Raw genomic sequence first — 22,986 nt, 5'->3', positions numbered from 1 at the left:
GTGACTCTTGATCTGGGTGTGGAGATTACTTAAGTGAATAAATTAAAAAAAAAAAAAAAAAAGAGAGAAGTGTTTAGAATTCCAGGCTTTATTACCATCTTAATAGAGGGTTGGGAGGAGCTGAGGGGCAGTTCTGTGAGAATGAATGACTTCTTGGAAGGGAGTTGGGGAAAGGGCATTTATGGGAAAGCAAATGACTCTTTGGAAAGATAATGGGCCCGCCGGAGAAAAGATGGGAGGTAGGGTTATTTGGGGACGGAGGAAGTCTTGGGGTGATGGTGGGGTGTCTGGAGCCGACAGACAAGAAAGAATTCTTGAAGACGTCTTTGGTGCAAAAAGGTGATAAAGCATGGGGTCCGGGGACAGGACCCATGGGCTGGAAGAGCTGCACTGCAAGCATGGGGGTGACCAATTTATGGAGTCGGGGAGATAAGGTCAAGAGGGAGTTTCTAAAGAGACTTTCACATGCTAAAGACTTACTGGAGGTCTAGCTATTGTCAAGCTAAGGTGGTTTTTCCTTCTAGCAAATCAGTAACCTGAAGACCACAGGGAGTTCCTGGACTTCAGGCTGTGATGGGATGGCCTTTTTTTGGTAAACTGGTGCAGAATCTTACCAGTTTAATCCTTTGTTTTTTGCCCTTTCTTGTTTTGGCGTAGCCGAGAGTGCCCAAGGAATATCATACATGTCCCACCTGGGGGGCAGCAGGGGTGGGGGGCGGACTGGTGCTGTTAGCCTGCATTGTGCCCTTAGCTTGCCCCCCCCCCCCACCCCCCGCTCCTTGCTCCTTCGTCAGGGACCACATCTGTTTGGGTGTGGTGTCAACTTCTCTTCTGACTTGTCTCCTTCTTCACTGAGAGATTAGAGTTGTTTCAGGGAAGATTTGTGGCAATTGAGTTCTTTTGGGAGGCTCTGCTTTAGGCAAATTTCAGGGACTCCAAAAACTTTTAGCTCAATATAATTTTTATGCCACAGTGGCTTATTCCAAACCCCTTCACTGTCTCCACACTGACCCCACCTAGGGAGTCTGTTTCTGGAATGAACTTCTTGAAGTGTAAATCTGATCATACTAGTCTCCCCTTAAAATCCTTAGTGATTTCCTCCTGGCTTTCAAGGTAAAATCTAAACTTCTCAGCATCTCATTGATGAGCTAGCAGAGTCTAGCAGTGGTTGACAAAATATTTTTGACCGGGATCCACAATAAAATGTATATATTGTGAACCTAACACCACATAAGTCTAAGTAAACCTAAAAGAGTTTCGCTAGCAGTCTGTACTCATATTATGCATGAGGTACGCTGGTATTTCCCAGCTTCTTCTATTTTCTTTGTTGCAGTTTTTGTTTGCTATGGAGATAACAGACTTCTGTATCAACTAACCTATTCAAAGATATTTATTGGACTCATGCCATATGCTTTGTAATTTGCCTGTGTATATATAGGACAATACATACAATATATACAGACAATAAACAGACAAGAAGACAGATGTACAAAGTAAAAAGATAGTTTTGTATAGCAGTAAGAAGACACAGGATTATCAGGAAGTGATGGGGCCTCATTCAGCTGAGAGGAGGTAAAATCGCTGCTGGGCTGAGTGGGAAGAAAGCTAACGGAAGCCTGCCAGGCTGAGGGAGGAGCAAGTCCAACGGGGAGGTGAGGAGGAGGTGAGGGACCATAAGGCCAGTGTGGTTGCAGGATAGGGAATCAGTAAGGAAGATAAACCAGGCCAGGGATGAGAGGACAGCCCATTTAGGGCCTTTTGGGGGAAAGAAGGTGTTTGGATTTTATGTGAAATGCTGTGGGAAGCCATTGGACTCTGTGCAGCCCTTTCTTGCCTTTAAACTACATTTCTTAAACTCCAGGAAGGCCAGGATCTCTTCCTGGCATGACCTTTCCCTCATTCATCACTTTTATGCCTCCTTTTCTTTAAGACTCAGATATTTCTCCAGGGAGCCCTCTCTCTGAGCCCATAACACCTTAGATAGCAGTGCACTGTAACTGTCAGTTTTTCTTGTCTGTTTTCTCCTCAAATCACTAAGGAATGAATCATTTCTTTGTGTCTGCAGCCCCTGGCTCAGCCCCATCTAACACACACTTGGCAGATGATCAGGGAACCTTTATGAAACTGAACAAACTGCCCTCTGGTAAATTTCACCTCCTCCGGCAACTTCCTGCACACCTGCTGACACTTTTAAAGAGTCCTCCCTGGGATTCCATCTCCAGTCCCAAATCCTGTGGTTCCTTTCTGATCTTTCTTTTTTAAAAAAGTATTAGCCCTTTCATTGCAGCTCTCATCCTTCATTCTCCTCCACACTTTTATCTTTCTCACGATGTTCTTTTTCTTTTCCTTATTTATTTATTTATTTATTTATTTATTTATTTAAGTAATTTCTGTACCCATGTGGGACTCGAACTCATGACTCCAAGATCAAGAGTCACATGCTCTACCAACTAAGCCAGTCAGGTGCCCCTCTCAGGATGTTCTTGAGCAAGTGGTGATGCACAGGGAAAGGTTAATGGAGACAGCCAGAGGTCTAGAAGGCCAGGAGGTTGGCTGCTGCATTTCCTAATGTGCACCCCTTGCTACCTCTCCCAGAGTGGGATGAGAGGCTCTGCAAACCCCCACAGGGTTTCAGAAGCAGAGATACTTGAGGGGAGGTGGGAGAGGATTAGGGGAGAGATTTTTTTATTTTTTATTTTATTTTATTTTATTTATTTTTTATTTTTTAAATATTTTTATTTATTTTTGCGACAGAGCATGAGCAAGGGAGGGGCAGAGAGAGAGGGAGACACAGAATCTGAGGCAGGCTCCAGGCTCCGAGCTGTCAGCACAGAGCCTGATGTGGGGCCTGAACTCACAGACCGTGAGATCATGACCTGAGCTGAAGTCGGACGCTCAACCGACTGAGCCATCCAGGCGCCCCGGGGAGAGATTTTTTTAAAATACATAAATGATCTGGGGCGCCTGGGTGGCTGAGTTGGTTAAACATCCGACTGTCTTGATTTCAGCTTGCTCAGGTCATGATCTTGAGGTGCATGAGTTCAAGCCCTGAGTGGGGCTCTGCACTGACAGGACCCCGCTTGGGATTTTTTCCCTTCCTCTCTTGCCTCCCCTCCCTGACTTGTTTTCTCTCTGTCTCTCTCTCAAAATAAATTTTAAAAGACCTTAAAACATACACACATACATACATATGTATATATTATATATATATATATAATATATACATATATACATATACATATATATTTGCATGATCTGTATCAGACCCTAGAGGCCCATCACCCTTGAGAGCAATGGCAAATCAATTTTTTCTTTGTTTTCTAAAGTAACCTCTATGCCCATCGTGGGGCTTGAACTCATGACTCCAAGATCAAGAGTCACGTGCTCTACCAGCTGAGCCAGCCAGGTGACCCTAGAGGAGGGATTTTTGTCAGCAGTCCTCTGTGCTGTAAAAAGCTTCTCCTGATCAATAGCAAAGTGTTTTTCACTGTGGTTCACATAACAAATACATTTATATTGTAAACTAGTACCACATATGTGTAAGTAAATTTAAAAGAGTTTTACTGGTCGTATGTGCTCTTACTATGCATGATGTACTCTGTTATTTCCTAATCTCTTCTGTTTTCTTTGTTGCAGTTTTTGTTGAATGCCATCTGATTGTTGGCTAAGGCCTAGGTGAAGATACCACATACCATCCCTACGAGCTTGGGCACCTTCCTTTTCCCAGAATCCTCAGGTGCAAACAGACTTGTACCTCCTCATTGGATGGGGGTGGAGGGAGTATAAAAGTTTGCAGAAAGGTCTAGCAAGGTACCTGACATGGAGTATATTTCTGTCCATATCAGCTAAATGTAAAATGCATCTGTATGGGTCTGAGGAGTCTCCACAGATTTGATGGTATCCTTGCTGACCTGGCCTACCATTGCCCAACAGTTTACCGTTGGTGGCTCACGCTTGAATTTGGCAGGAAAAAGGAAATATTTCTAACTGTGTGTGTATGTTGTAGTGGCATGTGTATCTCATTTCCCACCCTGTCCGTGTACGTAAACATGCATATACACCACCTCCTCTCTGCACAGTGGCCTCCATCACCTCCCCACTCTCCCAGGAGGAGGAGGTCCATCCTCCAGGGCAACAGTGTGGATGATCATGCCGCATAGACACTTGCAGACCCTGCTGAAGATAAGTTAAAATCTAGACTGACATTCAGCAGTATAAATTGGGAAGAAACAAAGACGTTTACGGACACTTAGATATTTTTGTGTTTGTGCATAATTTGGTGTGGAGTTTTGCTTTCTTTGGTTGGATTGAGTTTTGCACAGCAGGAAAGATTGGATAGACTTTTGGATGGGCCAGCCCTCAGTCTGAATGCTACTTGACCTTCCTGAGCCTGAAATTTGTTTAACTGTGAAGTGGAAATAATACTATGTATTCCTGAAGGAGTTAAATGGGATAAAGAGTGGAGAGTGCCTAGCACAGTACTTGGCATATGGTAGTTGCAGAGTTTGCAGCGCTTGCGTATTTTCCTGTTCTACAAAAGGCATTGTGCCTTTACCTGCATTTGGGCTCTGCTCTTCTTGGAGAGCATCCTTCCGCTCCATCCCCATCAATCCCATCCAAATCCTGCACTGGTTTGTCTGCGTTCATAACCCCTATAATACACTGAGTACAACCCACTGCCTATGGGCATTTCTCTCCTACTCTTTGCATTGATCTAACACTAGCTGTTTGTGAGGTGATAATAGAGTAACTACAGCTCTTGAGGTTTCCATTTTTGTCCTTGAGAATACATTATTTTTTTTTTTCCTTGGAGGCACCGGGGTGGCTCAGTCAGTTTTAAGCTTCCACCTCTTGATTTCAGCTCAGGTCATGATCTCACAGTTTGTGGGTTCAAGCCCCATGTCTGGCTCTGCATTTACAGTGTGGAGCCTGCTTAAGATTCTCTCGCTGTCTGGGGACACCTCAGTAGCTCAGTCGGTTGAGCGTCTGACTTCAGCTTAGGTAATGATTTCATGGCTTGTGACTTCAAGTCTCACATCAGGCTCTGTGCTGACAGCTCAAAGCCTGGATCCTGCTTCGGATTCTGTGATTCCCTCTCTCTCTGCCCCTCCCCTGCTTGCACTCTGTCTCTCTCTCTCTCAAAAATAAATAAACATTAAAAAAAAAATAATAAAAAGACAAAAACTTTATGACAACCACTTAAGAAAATGTGGAATTGAAATCACAACTTAAAGAATATTTAATATTTTGAAATATTTTTGTGTCTTCCATGACTCGCTATGCATTAAACATTTTTTTTGAAACTAATTTTAATAATATATGTATATAAATGTGTTTCCTTTTTAAAATTAAAGCCGGGGGGTGCCTTCCTGGCTAAGTTGGAAGAGCATATGACTCTTGATCTCAGGGTCATCAGTTTGAGCCCTATGTTGGGTATAGAGATTACTAAAAAATAAATAAATAAATTAGCCTAAAAATTTGTAAATGAAATCAAAGCCAAATCCCTTTGATGATTGCCCCCAAATCTTTCACTCATGCACTCTTTGTTTGCTGCACATCCTTCTGGATCCTTTTCTAATGCATTTTCACAAGTATTTATATTTTCTACGGGTTTGAGATGACTAGTCCTGATGTCATTTTAACCTTTGCCTCATACTTCCCAGCACTCTACCCCTTTGTACTACGTTCTGAGAGGATTGGATGTTCTAGTTCACTACTGCCCTCTTAATCTGTTCTTATTCTGCTTTTCAATCCATATATCTAACCTCCCCCCTACAATTACATTTTTATTTCTAAGGTCTCTAAGACCATATTTTCCATGGTTGCTCTTGTTCTGAAATTGTCTGTTCCTGTTTTGTGGATACCACCTTTTCTCTGAAGATTTTAATTATACCTGAAACTTTACTCTGACTCCTTTATGAACTCTGCTTCTTCAGATGTATGTTCAAGTGTATGTATGTTAGACATTTGAAGAAATGTCTGGAGAGAAGATAGTACTGCTTCTAGCTGTTGAATCCACACACTGTAGTCAGTTAGGGAAGATCAGAGTACTTGAAGGGTGGAAGTGTGGGTAGCCCCCCGTCTTTCTGGGCATCCTGAGCTCCTAGAGCATCTCCTCCCCTCTCCTACACGAGCTTCTATAGTCTGCTCCCACCTGGAAGTGTGCACTGGGTGGTAGGAGTAGTGCACAGAGTTCACCTACTGGCTTCTTCTCACTATGATTCTCCAAATAACAGCCCTGATGGTTGTCTTCATGTCCTTTCCAGTTTGGGCTTCCACCAGTTCTACCTTCTGCAGCAGAATCTTCCTAATTCTGGTGAAGGGCTACAGGTTCTCTCTTCAGTCTGACCTTGGTGTTTCTTAGGGATTTCTCTGTAATCTCAACTTTGAGGGGTTTTGTTTGTTTGTTTGCTTCAAGCTCAGGTATCTATGTTTATTTGTTCATCCATTTATTTATGGTTTATACCTTTTCTGTTATTTTTAGGGATTCACTGAGGGAGGGGAAGACCATGACATGTTATCAGTCTGAAAATTTTAAAACCGGAAGCCCTGTTTTCTCTTTTAATTTATGCCCTGCTTTTACTAAGACTGACTTGTAATGACAGTAGTGAGAGTGAGTAGCATATAATGACTGATGAAGAAGAGAGCTGGTGACTTTTTGGGTGCTTTACTTCTGCATTACTGCTTCTATAGTATATTATCAGCAGATTGTTGAATTGGGTCGAGCTGGACTGGAAAAGAATGTGTGGGTAGGGTGTTACCCTAGTGTTACATAGAGTGGAATAGTGGCTGCACACATCTGTACCTGCTTACTTTTTTTCAGTTCTTGTTTTACCTGAAACTTGTGTGTTTACCTAAACCTGCTGCAAATTAAAACATCAAAATATTATATACAGTAAATGAAATTCACTAAGACATTATCAAGTATTAATGTGTTCTAGATGATTGTTATCATTGTCTAGACAAGAGTTATCATTTCATGTGGTTATTGTTAGTTACAATAAGAGAAAAAAGAATCACTTTCCACTTACTATTGAATTAGATTGGGACCAGGGAGTGAGAAAGACATAAGAGGTGTTGTCAGAAGGAATATTGGACACGTTTTCATTTCTTTGAATATATTGCTAGGAGTGGAATTGCTAGGTCACGAGGTGACTCAGTGTTTAACCTTCTGAGAAACTGCCAAGCTGTTCAAAACACATCATTTTACATTCGTACCCGTACTGTATGAGGGTTCTAATTAGCCCATAGCCTCATCAACACTTGTTACTGTTGATCTTTTTTATTATAACCATCCTAGTGGGTGTGAAATGGCATCTTACTGTGGTTTTTATTAGTATTTCTCAGATCGCTAATGATGTGGGGGCCTCGCTTCATGTGCTTTTTGGCCATTTTTGTGTCTTTGGAGAAATGTCCATTTAGGTACTTTGCCCATTTTTTTTTTTTTTTTAATTAGGTTGTCTTTACTGTTGAATTGTAAGAGTTCTTTATATATTCTGGATACTAGACCCTTATCACATACATGATTTGCACATGTTTTCTTCCATTCTGTGGGTTGTCTTCACTTTCTTAACAGCGTCCTTTGAAACACCCATGTTTTACATTTTGATGAAGTCCAAAATTCTCTATTTGATGCATAACTCAAATGCATAAGCATCCCTTTACGGCATAGAGACTCTGATGATCTAGGCAAGGAAGACATTGCTATGGAATGCTAAGGCTGGATTTTTTCCCTGCACAGTTTGCTCCAGGAAACCTCTACTCCTCACACTCCAGATTTGCTGGTTGTGATGTGGAATTGTACAGGTTTTCTGGCCCTCTGGAATGGTGTGACAGGTAGTGACACAGCATTCTTCAGTGTTCTGCACTTCTTAACAGGCCCCTCCATGAGTGGAGTGAGGTAGTTAGCACTCACGGTGTTTGGAAGAGTAGCACTGTCAGTGAATCATAAATCCCATCTGAGGTGGAAGTGAAAGTCCTCTAATTAACCACTGTGACGGCGACTCACCCTCATTCTTGTTTTGTGGTTTCTCCAGTTCTGGACTTCAGCGATCCCTTCAGCACTGAGGTGAAGCCGAGAATCCTGCTCATGGGCCTGAGGAGAAGCGGCAAGTCATCTATTCAGAAAGTTGTCTTTCACAAAATGTCTCCCAACGAAACACTGTTCTTGGAGAGCACGAACAAGATCTGCAGGGAAGACGTTTCCAATAGCTCCTTTGTTAATTTTCAGATTTGGGACTTCCCAGGACAGATTGACTTTTTTGACCCTACATTTGACTATGAGATGATCTTCCGGGGAACAGGAGCGCTGATATTTGTCATAGACTCCCAGGTAAAGCTCAGTCTCAGGTACATGGAAGTGCAGCCCCGCCCCCCGCAGCCCCCCCCCCCCCCCCCCCCCCCCCCCCCCCAGTTCAAACCAGTTCCTTTGTGATGGTTTTGGTTTGGCGTTTCTAGCTGTCTGAGTTCTGAGTTCACAGCTTGGCTCCACTCAGCTTTCAGTGGGGGTGGGGGAGTTTGCAAAGGGGAAAAGGCTCCCTCTGTGCATTCCTAACCAGTGAGCAGTGAGCAATGTGAGTTGAGTTGAGTATGTCTCAGCAAATCACAGAAACCTCACAACCGGAGGGGACCACCATACGGGCCAAAGACAGCAAATACGTGTCCCCCGTGAAACTCTTGGCAGACATCCACAAAACTGCACAGGTTCTCTGCAACAAAAATATGTGTATAAGTCTACATCTGAAAACGTTTACTCTTTCCTAGGAAGGCAAAGTTCTAAGGGTGCAGTTTTGCTTCTGAATTAAATTATTGTAATTATTACTAGTACACAATTGATTGACAGTGTAACTATTATGTATTTTATAGGTAACTATTAAATATAAAAAGTAACATTTTGATGAGTATATCTCTTAAGATGATAGATATTTTCCCACTTAATTAATGTGTTCATGCTTGAATAAGAATTTAGGATCAATTCTACTTTTGTTTGTGTAGATGTAAGCACTGAGAAACCTTGTTCACATAAATAAGTACATGGATTTGGTTGAGTTACAGCATTTGCTCAATTATTTAAACTCAAGTTATATCCTCTAAGCTGTCCTGTTTTCTACCACAAAGGATTGTTTTTAGTAGTTTACCAAGAGACATCCTGATTGGGCTTTCCTTTAACTTTGAAAGTAAAGACATGGGGACCCCTTGACTGTGAAGACCCTTGTTACCCAGGTATTAGTTATTCACTTTATCAGTATTCAAACTAGTCTTCTGAATTGTCTCTTTGGTACTCTGGGCCTTTCTCCTGTGAAGTAGGAGGCCAGCAGTTAAAGGGGAGGAGGGGGAAGGGAAGCAGCAGGACCGCAGGTGCATCTCAGGCATGCCAGTATTAGGAAAGAGTACAGGTAACAGAATTGGGACAATGACACTCTTCAAACTCTCCATGTCCAGGCTCTCTTAGAAAGTGTCCTGGAAGCATAGCTTAGCCTCAGGTTTGTTTTGGTTTGTTTGTTTTTTAATTTTCTTTTTTAATGTTTTTTGTTTATTTTTGAGAGACAGAGAGAGAGAGAGAGAAGGTGAGAGAGAGCATGTGGGGGAGGGGCAGAGAGAGAGGGAGACACAGAATCAAAAACAGGCTCCAGGCTCAGAGCTGGGAGCACAGAGCCTGATGCAGGGCTCGAACTCATGAACCCCAAGATCATCACCTGAGCTGAAGTCAGACACTTAACAAACTGAGCCACCCAGGTACCCCCCAAGGGCCCTCTTTTGTAGCTGTGGGGGAATAAATGGCAGTAAGTCCTTCAAGAATGCACTAAACCAGCTCTAAGTTCAGGACATGATATTTCCCTGAAACTGGACCAACAATCAGACAGGTGGGCTCAGCACACCTGCCCCTTCCAGGAATGCTGATGGTGTTAGGGAGGAAGGGATGTGGAAACTGTTAGTAACAATGGTTCTGAGCCCATGCTTGGAAAACCATTCTCTGAGAAGACTGCTCATGCCTGAGAGCATCATAAATTCATTCAGGGAGCTAGGTGCCTGTTTAATATAATAATGAAATTTTCAGCTAAGCCTTTTAGTTCCAAGTGATTGCACTGTGTACTAACAGTGTAGCTGTAGGAGTGTGGCCATATGTTAGAAGGGGCTCTTTATTTTTCGGTGGGGGTGTGCAAGGGAGCGACTTTGCATTCTGGTGCCTGATCTGTGAACAACAGTGCCTCCCCTCCCATAGGCCCATCCAGAAATGCATGCTGTAGACACCTGCATCAGGTCCAGGGCTTGCTGTCAGTTACTGCTTTCCCGGCTGTCCCACTTGTACTGACCCGTTTTCTGGCCCATCTGTGGCCTTGGCAGGAGCCCCTACCTTCCTGCTGAGGTCTGCCAGCACCATAAATTAGGGAGCTTGATCTTAGAAGAGCAGCTGGGTTGTGTGCATGCTGTTGGATGGAGGGCGAGCTCTTGGATGTGTCCCACTCATCTGTCTCTTCTAAGCTCCAGTTTTTCCCACTGCTGTTTCTGGACTTGCTGAACTAGGTAGCAGCAGTAGTAGCCCTACCCTTGGGGAAGTAGATTCCAGTCAGATGACTCATCTTTTCAAGACAGTAGCTTAGTAAGTACTCACTTCAATACCATGTTGTGCTTATGTAGCAATTTGCATTTATAGAATTCAAATGTCCAGTGCAACTCTATCCTAGGTGTTTGTGATATGGCTATAAGGTGGCTAAAATAGGTTCACTTGCCTGTTTTTAAATTGCAGCTGTAATTTGGTTTTATTTTTTACCTGAACATGAAAAATGGAACTTAAATTTGGGTTGGTAAATATGTGTTTTGTTTTCTTTTTTTTCCTTTTCCTAGCTGTAGGGCAGAGAAAGGTGTAAGAATGTTTGAGAAATTGGTCCTTTTAGGTTCCACTTTTTTAAATGTAGGAAATATTGAGAGCTGTCATTTACTAAAAAGAAGGAATAACTAGAGAAACTGTTTCAGAGTCTAATATATACTTTTCTATTGGAAGCAGACTGTAAAAGCCATGTTTTGGGGAATATTTATAGGATGTGGTTTCAAGCACTGAAAAGAAAAGCAAACTTCAAGGAGTCTTGGCAGCCTGAAGTCACTGCCTTTATTTCTAAGCAGGGCTCTTTTGGTCTGACGCCTCATATTTTTATTTTTTCCTTGTGAATCCCTCACAATGCCAGTATTGCCATATAAAGATATCACCAAGGAGAACATGTGTCCTCACAGAACGTTGTAAAATAAATGAGAATGAAAACATCAAGAGTGATTTCCTGTGAGCTAAATGCATGACACTGCCGGCCCCCCAGGCAGAGCCCACAAAATGTACCCCATTCAGGGCCCCTGTTGGCCCCCTGAAGCCATTTCACATGTGCCTTGAGATCTACCATGGAGTGTTGGCTTCATCTGCATTGGTGATTGTGACCTTCCTGTAATTCCTAGATATAATTTTTTTTAACTTTATTTATTCATTTTTGAGACAGAGACAGAGAGAGTGAGTGGGGGAGGGGCAGAGAGGGAGAGAGAGAATCCCAAGCAGGCTCCGCGCTGTCAGCACAGACCCTGATGTGGGGCTCGAACCCACAAACCATGAGATCATGACCTGAGCCAAAACCAAGAGCCGGACGCTTAACCAACTGAGCCACCCAGGCGCCCCCCTAGATCTGATTTTGGAATAGAAACAAGGCAGTGTATTTTCCCTGAATTTTTATTTGTTGTAGATGATAGTAACAAACACAGTGGGAAAAATCATCCATAATCCCTCTGCCCTAATAAACCAAGTATGTTCTTCTTTTAAATGTTATTTTTAGTCCTTGTAGGTATGTGCCACTTCATCACTTAGTTGGTAATCAGATCATTTTATATGCCTGGCAGGCAAGTTACAGTAGCAATTTCTAATCTTTTGAGATTGTGATACTCTCTTGACATTGGCTAGTTTTGCTCACCGACAAGGTCGCTTAACTGCTTGACTCCCCTCTTTAGTTAAAGACATAAACAAGAACAATTTTTGAGGTGTAATTGACATACAACAAAATGCATTCATTATGAGTGTACATACAATTCAGTGAGTTTGATGAATGTATATACCTTGTAACCACTTACTTCACAGTCAAGATATGGAATATTTCCACCACCCAAAAAGGTTCCCTTGTGTCCTTTCTCAGACAGCCTCCCTCCACATTTCAAGATGACGTAAATGAATTCTGTTTGGTGTTTAGAGATACATATGTATATAGTAACGTATAGAGAGATGATTGAGAATAAACACTAAACTCAGGATAGTGGCTACCTCTGGAGTGTGGGAGGTAGAGTGATGGGGCAGGCTGGGAGGATGGAGAGAGACACACGGGGCTTCAGTGTCTACTGTTTGATTTCTTTCTTTCTTTCTTTCTTTCTTTCTTTCTTTCTTTCTTTCTTTCTTAAGTTTATATATTTAATCTGTATACCCATTGTGGGGCTTGAACTCATAATCTTGAGATCAAGAGTCACAAACTTGGGGTTCCTGGCTGGCTCACTTGGTAGAGCATGCAACTCTTGATCTCAGGGTTGTGAGTTTGAGCCCTGTGTTGGGTGTATAGCTTACTTAAAAAAAAAAAAAAAAAAAAGAGTCGCACGCCCCTCCAGCCGAGCCAGCCAGGCACCCCTACTGTTTGATTTCTTAAACAGGGAGATGTGTATGCAGATGTTCATCATATTGTTATAAACGTGTCATTGGTAGGAAGGAGAAAAAAGTAGTATTGTGTTATTTGGGGTCGTTACTCTAGATGAGAGGTCAGCAAACGGTTTCTGTAGAGGGCTAGATGGTAAATATTTCAGGCTTTGCAGGCTGTACCATTTTCAAGGAGTTTCCGTAGAAGAAAACCAGTCATCTCTAACAATGCAACACAAACGCAGCCATAGACAATATAAATAAATGAGTGTGGCTGTGTCCCAGTAAAACTTTACTCGTAAACAACATGCAGTGGGCCCAGTTTGGCCCATGATTTGCTGACCTCTGGTCTAGGCTAGTGGCTCCTAAACCTTTCCTCCTGGCTCCTTCCTTATCCTCCCAGCGACCCATATCATGTTTTCACCTTGAACTGTTCATCACAGTTCACCAAGAGACTAAAAAATTGGGGAAGAATAGTATCTCAGGGAAGGTCCTAGGTATGGAGTCGTTTTGAATTCATAAAACTTCAACTGTGATCTTAATGACTGTCATCAAGCTAAATCATAACTGCCTATAGCTGTGTTTTTCCAGCCTTTCTTTTTCATCTCTTCGTTAATGAAACTTAAGTTTTCAAACTTGAATTCCATGAAACTAGTTTTTATTTGGTCTTTTGCAAAATATTTTGGGGGGGTTGTACCCACACGATTTACAGATGAGGAGTGTGTATGAAAGAAAAAAAGGTAACTGTGAGATAAGGTGATGGATAGATTAACTTCATTGGGGGGATCGTTTCATGACATATACGTATATCAAAGCATCACATTGTACACCTTAAATATATGGAGTGTTTATTTGTCAATCAAACTTCAGTAAAGCTGGGGGGAAAAAAGAGTGTCTGTGGAAGGCAGCTTAGAAATGTTTGGCCTCCCTTGACAGGAATATGCCTTTGTTCCCAGGACGATTACATGGAAGCCTTGGCTAGGCTCCACCTCACCGTGACAAGGGCCTACAAAGTGAACACCGACATCAACTTTGAGGTGTTTATTCATAAAGTGGATGGTCTGTCAGATGACCACAAAATTGAAACCCAAAGAGATATTCACCAGAGGGCAAATGATGACCTTGCAGATGCTGGATTAGAAAAAATTCACCTCAGGTGAGAACAGAAATTTCTCAGCGATCACATTAATTGACAGAAGTTAGCAGGTGTGGAGTCCAAAGTCACAATGAATGATTTGGCATGGGCAGTAATTCACCTGTTTACCCTATTTTGTGTTATACACATTAGGACAGTATTTGGGAAAAGCAAACTTTGCATGTGTTGATTCTAATTTTTGGTGATTTTTTTTTTGGTTTTTGTTTAAATGTTTGTTTATTTTTGGGAGAAAGAGCTTGTGTGTGCATGTGCGCACATGCAGAGGAGGGGCAAAGAGAGAGGGAGAGAGAGAATCCGAAGCAGGCTCTGTGCTATCAACACAGAACCCAAGGTGGGGATCGAACCCACAAACTGTGAGATCATGACCTAAGTCAAAATCAAGAGTCAGAGGCTTAACCAACTGGGCCACTTATGTGCCCCTTTGTTTTGTTTTTGTTTAAAAAAATTTTTTTTTCAATGTTTATTTTTGGGACAGAGAGAGACAGAGCATGAACGGGGGAGGGGCAGAGAGAGAGGGAGACCCAGAATTGGAAACAGGCTCCAGGCTCTGAGCCATCAGCCCAGAGCCCGACGCGGCGCTCGAACTCACGGACCGCGAGATCGTGACCCAGCTGAAGTCGGACGCTTAACTGACTGCGCCACCCAGGCGCCCCGTTTTTGTTTTTAAAGTTTATTTGTTTATTCGTTCATTCATGCATGTATTTATTTTAATTTATTTTTGAAAGAGAGAGAGCGAGCAAGCATGAGCAGGGGAGGGGCAGAGAGAGAGGGAGACACAGAATCTGAAGTAGGCTCCAGGCTCCGAGCTCTCAGCACAGAGCCCGGCGCGGGGCTCAAACCAGTGAACTATGAGATCATGACCTGAGCCAAAGTCGGACACTTAACTGACTGAGCCATCCTGGCGCCCCCCCCCACCTTTGTTTTTGTTTTTTAAGCAAATAGTCAAACCTAATGTTTTTCCCACTTGTGAAAAACACTAGATAAAACTCAAGAACATAATCCAGGAAGTTAATCAATGCCGAAGTTTACAGTTTTTGATGAATATGATAGTATCTATATGCACAAGTGAAAGAGAACTCTGAAAACACTTCAAATAGAAGTACAGAGGAAAATCATTTCTCTATTAGTTGTTTTTTAAGATTTTATTTTTAAGTAATTTCTATACCCAATGTGGGGCTCAAACTTAAAACCCCGAGATCAAGAGTCACATCCTCCGCCACCTGGCCAGTCAGGCGCCCCTGTATTAATTTTTTATGGGGAGGTATATGCATCATTCAATTTGCAAATTGGAAAATGAAAAAATTAGATGCTTCAATATCAATAACGTAGCTGTTACTAACCTAACAGGTGTTTGTAAAGATGATCTGGTGTGGAATCTTGGAGAACTAAGAAAGCTCATATGGGCACATACCACTGCATTTTTAAGCTTTCCAGTCCAGCCAGTCAGTAGAAAAATGGGTATAATTCTTGCTTTTTGGGAGTTGGGGAGGAATGCCTTGTTAAGACATGTTCACTTTTTTACCGAGTTCATATTGAATTCTACAGGGGGCTAGAATGTGTGTGTACGGACTTAGACACAGAGGGCTGGGTACTGGTGTCATGACATGGCCTCAGCCATCTATTCCCTAGTCAAAAGGAAAACGTGATGAAATATTTTCTCTTTCAGCTTCTATTTGACAAGCATATATGATCACTCAATATTTGAAGCTTTTAGCAAAGTGGTTCAGAAACTGATTCCACAGCTCCCCACCCTGGAGAATTTGCTAAACATCTTTATCTCAGTAAGTACATAATTATCATCCTTGTAGAATCATTTGCAGCATTTTAGACTAACATTGCAAACAGTCTTATTTTTGAAGTGAAAACAGTCTTATTTTTGCTTGCTCTCACAACATTGCAAGGTCACTGAAGTATTACTTTGGAAGATTACTACTAAATAACTGTTTCATAGTCTTTAAAATTTAACTCCCCAAAGGATTCCTGTACTTCACTGATACAGTGTTTATTCAAGTTGTAGGCAGTCATTCAGTGTTGATAGAGCCCTACCAGATGTAAGGAACATTAAGGGTGGTTTTGGTGATGGTGTGCCTGGGTGGCTCAGCGGGTTAAGCTTCCAACTTTGGCTCAGGTCTTCATCTCCCGGTTCGTAAGTTCGAGCCCCACATCAGGCTCTCCAGATCCCCTGTCCCCTTCTCTCTGTGCCCCCTCCCCTGTGCACACTCTCTCTCACAAAAATAAATAAACATTAGAAAGAAAAGATATATTGTTTTAAATATTTGTGTATGTTTAACACTGTGGATGATGTGCTGGCTGAATGAGTCCTATAAACCGGCAGCTCTAGGCAAGCTCTTCTGTTCAGTTGAGTCAGATGTGATGGCTGTATGCATATTTACTCTGTCACTGTATAGTGGTGAGTTTGTTTAGCTTTTTAAAATTTATTTAAAATATACAGTCAGTAAAATTAGTGTTTTTACTTGCCTTTTCCTAACTGCAGGTGCATCTCTAAGAGCCAGGAAACACTGCCCAGTTTGTTTACCTAAAGTACATAATCTATGAAAAATTAGAATTTTCCATTTCATATACAAATCCATTATTGTATGGATTTAAATATTTTTAAATTTTTTATTAAAAATTTTTTTGTTTTCTTTTGATGTTTTTATTTATTTTTGAGACCGAGTAAGCACAGGCTGGGGAGGGCCAAAGAGAGAGGGGGACAGGAACTGAAGCAGGCTCTGCACTGACAGCAGAGAGCCCGATGTGGGGCTCAAATGCTTGAGCTGTGAAATCATGACCGGAGCCGAAGTCAGACACTTAGCCTGCTGAGCCACCCAGGTGCCCCTATGTGAAGTTTAAATTGTAATAAAAAAGAACAAAATTTTAGCAAATTAATCTTTGCTCATTTATATTTTACACTGAGGATGGCATATAATTTTTTTATGTAACAGTGACATGTTCTGAAATCAGCTGTACCTTTAAGATAGCATCTTCTTTTTGTTTCAGAATTCTGGAATTGAAAAGGCATTTCTCTTTGATGTGGTCAGTAAAATTTATATTGCAACTGATAGTACCCCAGTGGATATGCAAACCTATGAACTCTGCTGTGATATGATCGATGTGGTTATTGACATCTCTTGTATTTATGGGTAAGTAAAATATTCTTTCTTTTTATTATCCTTTTTTTCAATAAAAAAAATGTTTTTAACGTTTATTTATTTTTGAGAGAGAGAGAGAGACAGAGCGTGAGTAGGGAGGGTCAGAGGGAGAGGAAGGCACAGAATCTGAAGCAGGCTCCAGGCTCTGAGCTGTCAGCACAGAGCCCGACGCAGGGCTGGAACGCACAAACTGCGAGATCGTGACCTGAGCCGAAGTCAGACGCTTAACTGACTGAGCCACGTAGGCACCCCATTATTTTCCTTTTTTTAAAAATGTTTATTTTTATTTTTGAGAGAGAGATGGGGGAGGGGCAGAGAGCAATGGAGACAGAGGGTCTGAAGTGGGCTCTGTGCTGACAGTAGAGAGCCCAATGCAGGGCTGGAACTCATGAACTTGTGAGATTATGACCTGAGCTGAAGTTGGATGCTTAACTGCCTGAGCCACCCAGGTGCCCCTGGGTAGGAAAAATATTCCTAAAGGCTATGATCAAGCCATACTTAAGATTAGAAAATGAAACCTTTCACAACCTTTGTAACATTTGCATTTACTTATTTGATTTTAATACTTTTGTTTTAAATAACTGAGATCTATAAATATACCATTTAGCATGCAATAATAAAAAAAATTATTGAGTAAATGCCTGGTATTCTGCTAATAAACATATTACGTTATATCATTAATTCCCTGCTATTCCATGGGAATAGGGAAATGGGAATTACTATCCCCATTTCACAGATGGGGAAACTGAGGTTCAGAGTGGTTAAGTTTCTAACCCCTGCTCACACTGTCAATAAAAGATAGGACTAGAATTTGAACTTAAGTCTAACTGATTCCTGGTTCTTCTACTGATCTGTCATCATATCATAATGTCATATACACTTGGGAGAGACTAAGATCCTAGAACTCTGAATACATATCTCTTATTAACAACACTTCTATTACCTTCTTCATTATAGGAAATAACTTCTGGATTCTCTTTAACACACTTTGTCTTCTTTTATGAGCAGCAGAGAATTATAAAACCAAGCAAACAATATTACCTGTTTATTATTATGGTCTTAGATTCTTAGAAAACAGAACTTGCTGTACATTTAGAATAATATAAAGTAAACCAGGAGTGGGGAAAACTGATTGTGGTACCAGACATAGAAACATTTCTACATGACTTTATATTTCCTGAATGGGTGTTGTATACAGTGAATGGATATGAATTAGTTTGTCTGTCTTAAGATATCAAGTTGTTGCCGTTGATTTATATTGGATCTTACATGCTTATCCAATCATAGATGAGGTAAAGCTCGTGTTCATCTTCCTTTTTACTCACCAGCTGTCACCTGCCTCACACAGCCTCCTTCAGCCTTTGTGAGGGTCTCAGTCTTCCCATTTTTCTTTTCCACTATCTGAAAATCCTTTGCCCCCCTCAGTTCAGATTCTCTCTGTTATACACACATGCATGCACGGTCCCTTCCATTCTGAAATAGGGAAAGTGATACAAGACTGTAGTGAGGATGAAGTATCATTAGGCTTTACCTGGTAGACCCTGGATAAAGGTAGCTTCCATTATTATTATTGTTATTGTTATTATTATAATACATTGCCATCTGGCTTTAGAAACAGACCTTATTTCCCAAGTTTATTGCCTTTTTAGTATTATTATTAAACACTGCCATCTGGCTTCAGAAATAGACCTTGTTGCCCAAGATTACTGCTCTACAGCATTCTATTGTTTTTCAGCTACAAGTGGATGACCTTGAAATAGTCATGGAAACTGAATATACCCTGATTACAGTCTAGATTGCTGTGGTAATCAAATACAATAAACACAATTAATCTGGCACATATTTAATGATATGCATAATCATTATTGTGCCATATGGTAATTGGGTGTAAGTGGTAAGCTGTTCATGTAAATGATGTTAATCAGAGTTCCTTTCACCCAGCTAAAACAAACACGAGGCAGGCGGAATCGGGAGGAGTCTGATTGTTTTTCTGAGGTGGAGTGCAGTGTTCCTGAGAACCTGGGTCACAAATCGGGCGTGGGCTCTGGAGTTTCCTTGGTGCTTGTTGGAGCCACAAGGAGCCAGCCCAGTTAACTGGCAGCAGCCAAGGAAGCAGACTTCTGCCAGTTCCCAGCTGCTCCTTGGAGACCAGCAGGGCCAGAGGCAGGTGACCTGGTGCCTCACTCGGTCTGCTCAGGAATCTGCTGAGCTTCTGTTCACCAAATATACACGCACGCACACACACACACACACACACACACACACACACACGCATGCACACTTTACAATATGTTACATCGTCCTGTGTTTTCATTGCTTTGTGGCTAGAAACTTGAGTGGTAGAAAATAGATAGCTGTTGCAGTTGTAATGCTTCACCAATTTTTACTTGTTATTTTTTGGATCTTTTTTGTTTTTCCAATTTGTTTAATGTTTATTTTTTTCTGATTATGAGTGTAATCCATGCTCATTGTAGAAAATATGTAAAGCATAAGGAATAAAATTAAAATAAAATTAAAATAACCTCATCATCTAGAGACAGTCACTATTAACATTTTCATATATTTTATTCTTATTTCTCTGTGTAATTTTTAGGATGATGTGGTCACTTTGTATATGTTATTTTATATATATATATATATATATATATATATATATATATATATATATATCCTGCTTTGTTCATTTAACATTATCACCTAAGAATTTTCTTGTGTTACTAAGTGCTGTTGGCAAACAGTGCCTGGTGTCTGTTTACTATTATATTTACTTGGAAGTTTTAAATGCAGTTTTCTTCACTGAGTGAAAAAAGTCCAGTGTTTCAGTTTATTGTTCTCAGAACATTCCTTATTAGTAAGGGAAATACAGTATAGAAACACAGCAGCTAAAAATGGTACAAAGGAAGTTAAGAATTCTGATAAAGCGTTTTGAACATCAGAGATCCAACACTTCTTAAAGATTTTTCTTTCACGTTTTGGTAGATTACAGTGAGTTGAATCCTTTTTTTAAAAAAACTACCTTCCACAATTTACTTTTAAGTAGCCATGCATATATGTGTCGGTTTAAAATACTCTCAAAACTAAAAGCTTGCATTTCCTTTGAAATACTCTACAATTCATGCTTCTCATTTAATCTGGTTTGGCACGCTACTTCCTTGTGATATTTATGAGATTAAAAGCATTAACTCTGAAATTACATTAGTTTGAGTCCTGGCTCCACCCCCATCGTCAGCTTTGACCAAATTATCCTATTTCCTCTCAATACCTGGCTTAGAGGATTCTTAGGCCAGACAATAGATAATTCCTGGTAAAAGCTAAGAATGGTGCCTGTCACATAGTAAAAGCTGGTTCTTATAATGCAAAGGGATTGGTTTAGCACCAGCTGAGTTATTATGTTGAATTAATAAGATCTAGCACAATTCTAGTTAATCATTTCTGGTCAATTATTCATTAATTTGGGAAGCAAAAATACATACATGCATGCATACACACACAGTTGCAGAAAAGGTGCAGGGAAGTGCTCTTTTGCCTCTGAGGAAAGAAATCATAACTCTGATTACATTAGTGTCTTCAGAGGGTCCAGTTTTGATCATTCAAGGCGATACTAGTAATAAAAGTTAACACAATAGTTAACATTCATTGTGCATTTTACATGTTTTCAGCACTGTGCTCAGTGCTATGTATCTATTATTTCATTGCATTGGGAAACTTTGAGGTAATTTCTGTTAGGATACAGATAAGAAAATGGAGGCTTAAAGAAGCTACTCACATTGCCCCAGTTCCCATAATAAGTGGACTAGGATTCAAATCCAAGTCATCTGTGTCTGCAGGCCACACTTTCTTAAATAGACCAATATACTTATTTTTAACATTTTATTTTGAAAAAATGTCAACCCTACAGAAGATGTGCAAAGATAGTCCAGTGAACTCCTACGTACCCTTCACTGGGATTCACCAATTTTTACCAATTTCCCATATTTGCTCTTTCTTTTTCTAATACAGTTGTTGATTTGTTTTTGCTAAACCATTTGAAAGTGAATTGCAGACATCATGATTCTTTGATCCTACATAATTGGGTGTTTATCTCTCCAAAAAACAGACATTCTTTTATAAGACCACAGTTTATCAAATTAAGCATATTTAGCATGGCTACATTAATGCATTATCTAATATATTGTCCGTATTCAAATCTTAACCAGTGGTTCCAAATCTGTCTTTTATAGCAATTCTTTCCCCTGATTCAGGCTCTAAGCCAGTCCTTGGCTGTTGTGTCTCCCTAGGCTTCTTTAATTTGGAACAGTCATTCAGCCCTTCTTGGTCTTTCATCAGACCATGCTTTTGACAGCCTGGTTGTTCTGTCAGAAGAAAACAAGAAGCCCCGTGGGCTATGGAGGCGAGAAGAGCTAACCTTCATCCCTCACCTGTGTACCTCAGGTGCCGGAAGAGTTGCCCACCTTCCCCAACAGCCACTCATTGTGTCATCAGGAAGGGACTGTCATACACCGTGTACATTCTTGTGATTGTGTGTTTCTGAGGCTTTTGCTGTAAGGCACTGTAGTTGTAAACGACTTTTCGTTACGATTATCATTCTGTGTGTTAAAGCTGGTCTCTGTTGCTGGGTTACAGTTTGTAGTTTTTCTCAATAGTCAAATATGTTCTGGTTTCTGTCCCTATTCAGCCTCAAAGAAGATGGAGCAGGAACCCCCTATGACAAGGAATCAACAGCCATTATAAAGCTGAATAACACAACAGTTCTTTATTTAAAGGAGGTGACAAAGTTCCTGGCTCTTGTTTGCTTTGTCAGAGAGGAAAGCTTTGAAAGAAAAGGTAATTTTGTGTGTGTGATTTAAATGAAATATTTCACTTCGGACTCCTATTACTTTTGCTCGTTGAATGTGGGCCGTTAGCAGCATGCCTGTGGAAGCTTCCAGGCTTTAGTCACCAGGCCCCCTTGGCTCCTACCCAGCTCAGTCAGGCTTTTGGGATCTGTGAGCCAGCCTGCCCTCTAGTGACGCAGCTGCCAGAGGAGGAGGTGGCACCAGACCATCCTTCCAGGAGCTTTTGCTTTTCTGGGAGTGAAGCTGGCTGAAGCCTTGTTGCCAGACTGTAAAGTCCCTTCCCAGGGAGGGCCCCAGTGGCCTCCCTCTTGGTCCACTCTACTGCATGGTGTTAGGGACCATGTGACCCCTTGAGATCCCTGTGTAAAGGAGGGGATTTGTACAACATTAAAGTTAGATAGTATTTAACTTCTGTTCAGCCTTTGTACATTATTAAAAAAAAATTTTTTTTAAATGTCTATTTACTTTTAAGAGAGAGAGAGACAGAATGAGAGCTGGGGAAGGAGCAGAGAGAGAGGGAGACACAGAATCTGAAGCAGGCTCCAGGCTCTGAGCTGTCAGCACAGAGCTTCACATGGGGCTTGAACCTGTAAACCACAAGATCAGGACCTGAGCCGAGGTCGGACACTTAACCAATTGAGCCACCCAGGTACCCCAGCCTCTGCACATTCTTTAAAGAGTCCTCAAAACACAGGGCTGGCATCATGATTCTGAAAAGGGAAGACATGAATATGCTCAATAGAGTCACCAATAAGTAAAAGAAAAACAAATAATATATGAGTAAATGATAAATATGACATAATGTAAATATATACAAATACATATTATATGTGAATGTAAATGAGTAAATAAATAAAAATAAAATAAAACCAAAGCAACTAAACTCACAGAGATACTTATTCACCCCCCTACTGTTTAAACTGGGAAATACCAGCTTACTGACGCACTAGGGATTTTTGCTAGCAACTAGGGCATGATTTACCAATTTTTTTAGGGTAAAAAAATTCCCAACAGAGTGCCAATAGTAACATTTACTAAAATGCCTTTTTTTTTTCTTTATAAACAACACATGTTCATTATAAAAATACTTTGAAACTTTGGGAAAATATAAAGAGCAAAATAAAACCATTCAATTTCACCATCTAGAGCTAAATCCCCATGTTAAATTTCTGAGATTTTCTTTCTCCCCACCTC

At 41.0% G+C, this 22,986-nt stretch overlaps 1 protein-coding gene across 3 annotated transcripts in view; it reads left to right on the top strand.

Annotated features, from left to right (window-relative positions):
• The window catches only part of RRAGD (Ras related GTP binding D), a 41,339-nt gene that overhangs the window by 9,433 nt on the left and 8,920 nt on the right, over positions 1-22,986 (top strand). For 2 of the 3 annotated variants that reach the window (XM_045499019.1, XM_045499020.1), the window contains exons 2-6: positions 8,037-8,332; positions 13,606-13,805; positions 15,472-15,586; positions 16,806-16,948; positions 21,633-21,781. In XM_045499019.1, the coding sequence (XP_045354975.1) occupies positions 8,037-8,332; positions 13,606-13,805; positions 15,472-15,586; positions 16,806-16,948; positions 21,633-21,781 (903 nt within the window). Of the gene's footprint in view, positions 1-3,644; positions 3,737-8,036; positions 8,333-13,605; positions 13,806-15,471; positions 15,587-16,805; positions 16,949-21,632; positions 21,782-22,986 lie in introns of those variants that run through there. The other variant, XM_045499021.1, reaches the window with a different exon arrangement.

Source organism: Leopardus geoffroyi, chromosome B2, assembly GCF_018350155.1.
Source record: "Leopardus geoffroyi isolate Oge1 chromosome B2, O.geoffroyi_Oge1_pat1.0, whole genome shotgun sequence".
Taxonomy (NCBI): Eukaryota; Metazoa; Chordata; class Mammalia; order Carnivora; family Felidae; genus Leopardus; species Leopardus geoffroyi.
This window is presented reverse-complemented; position numbering and strand designations above follow the sequence as displayed.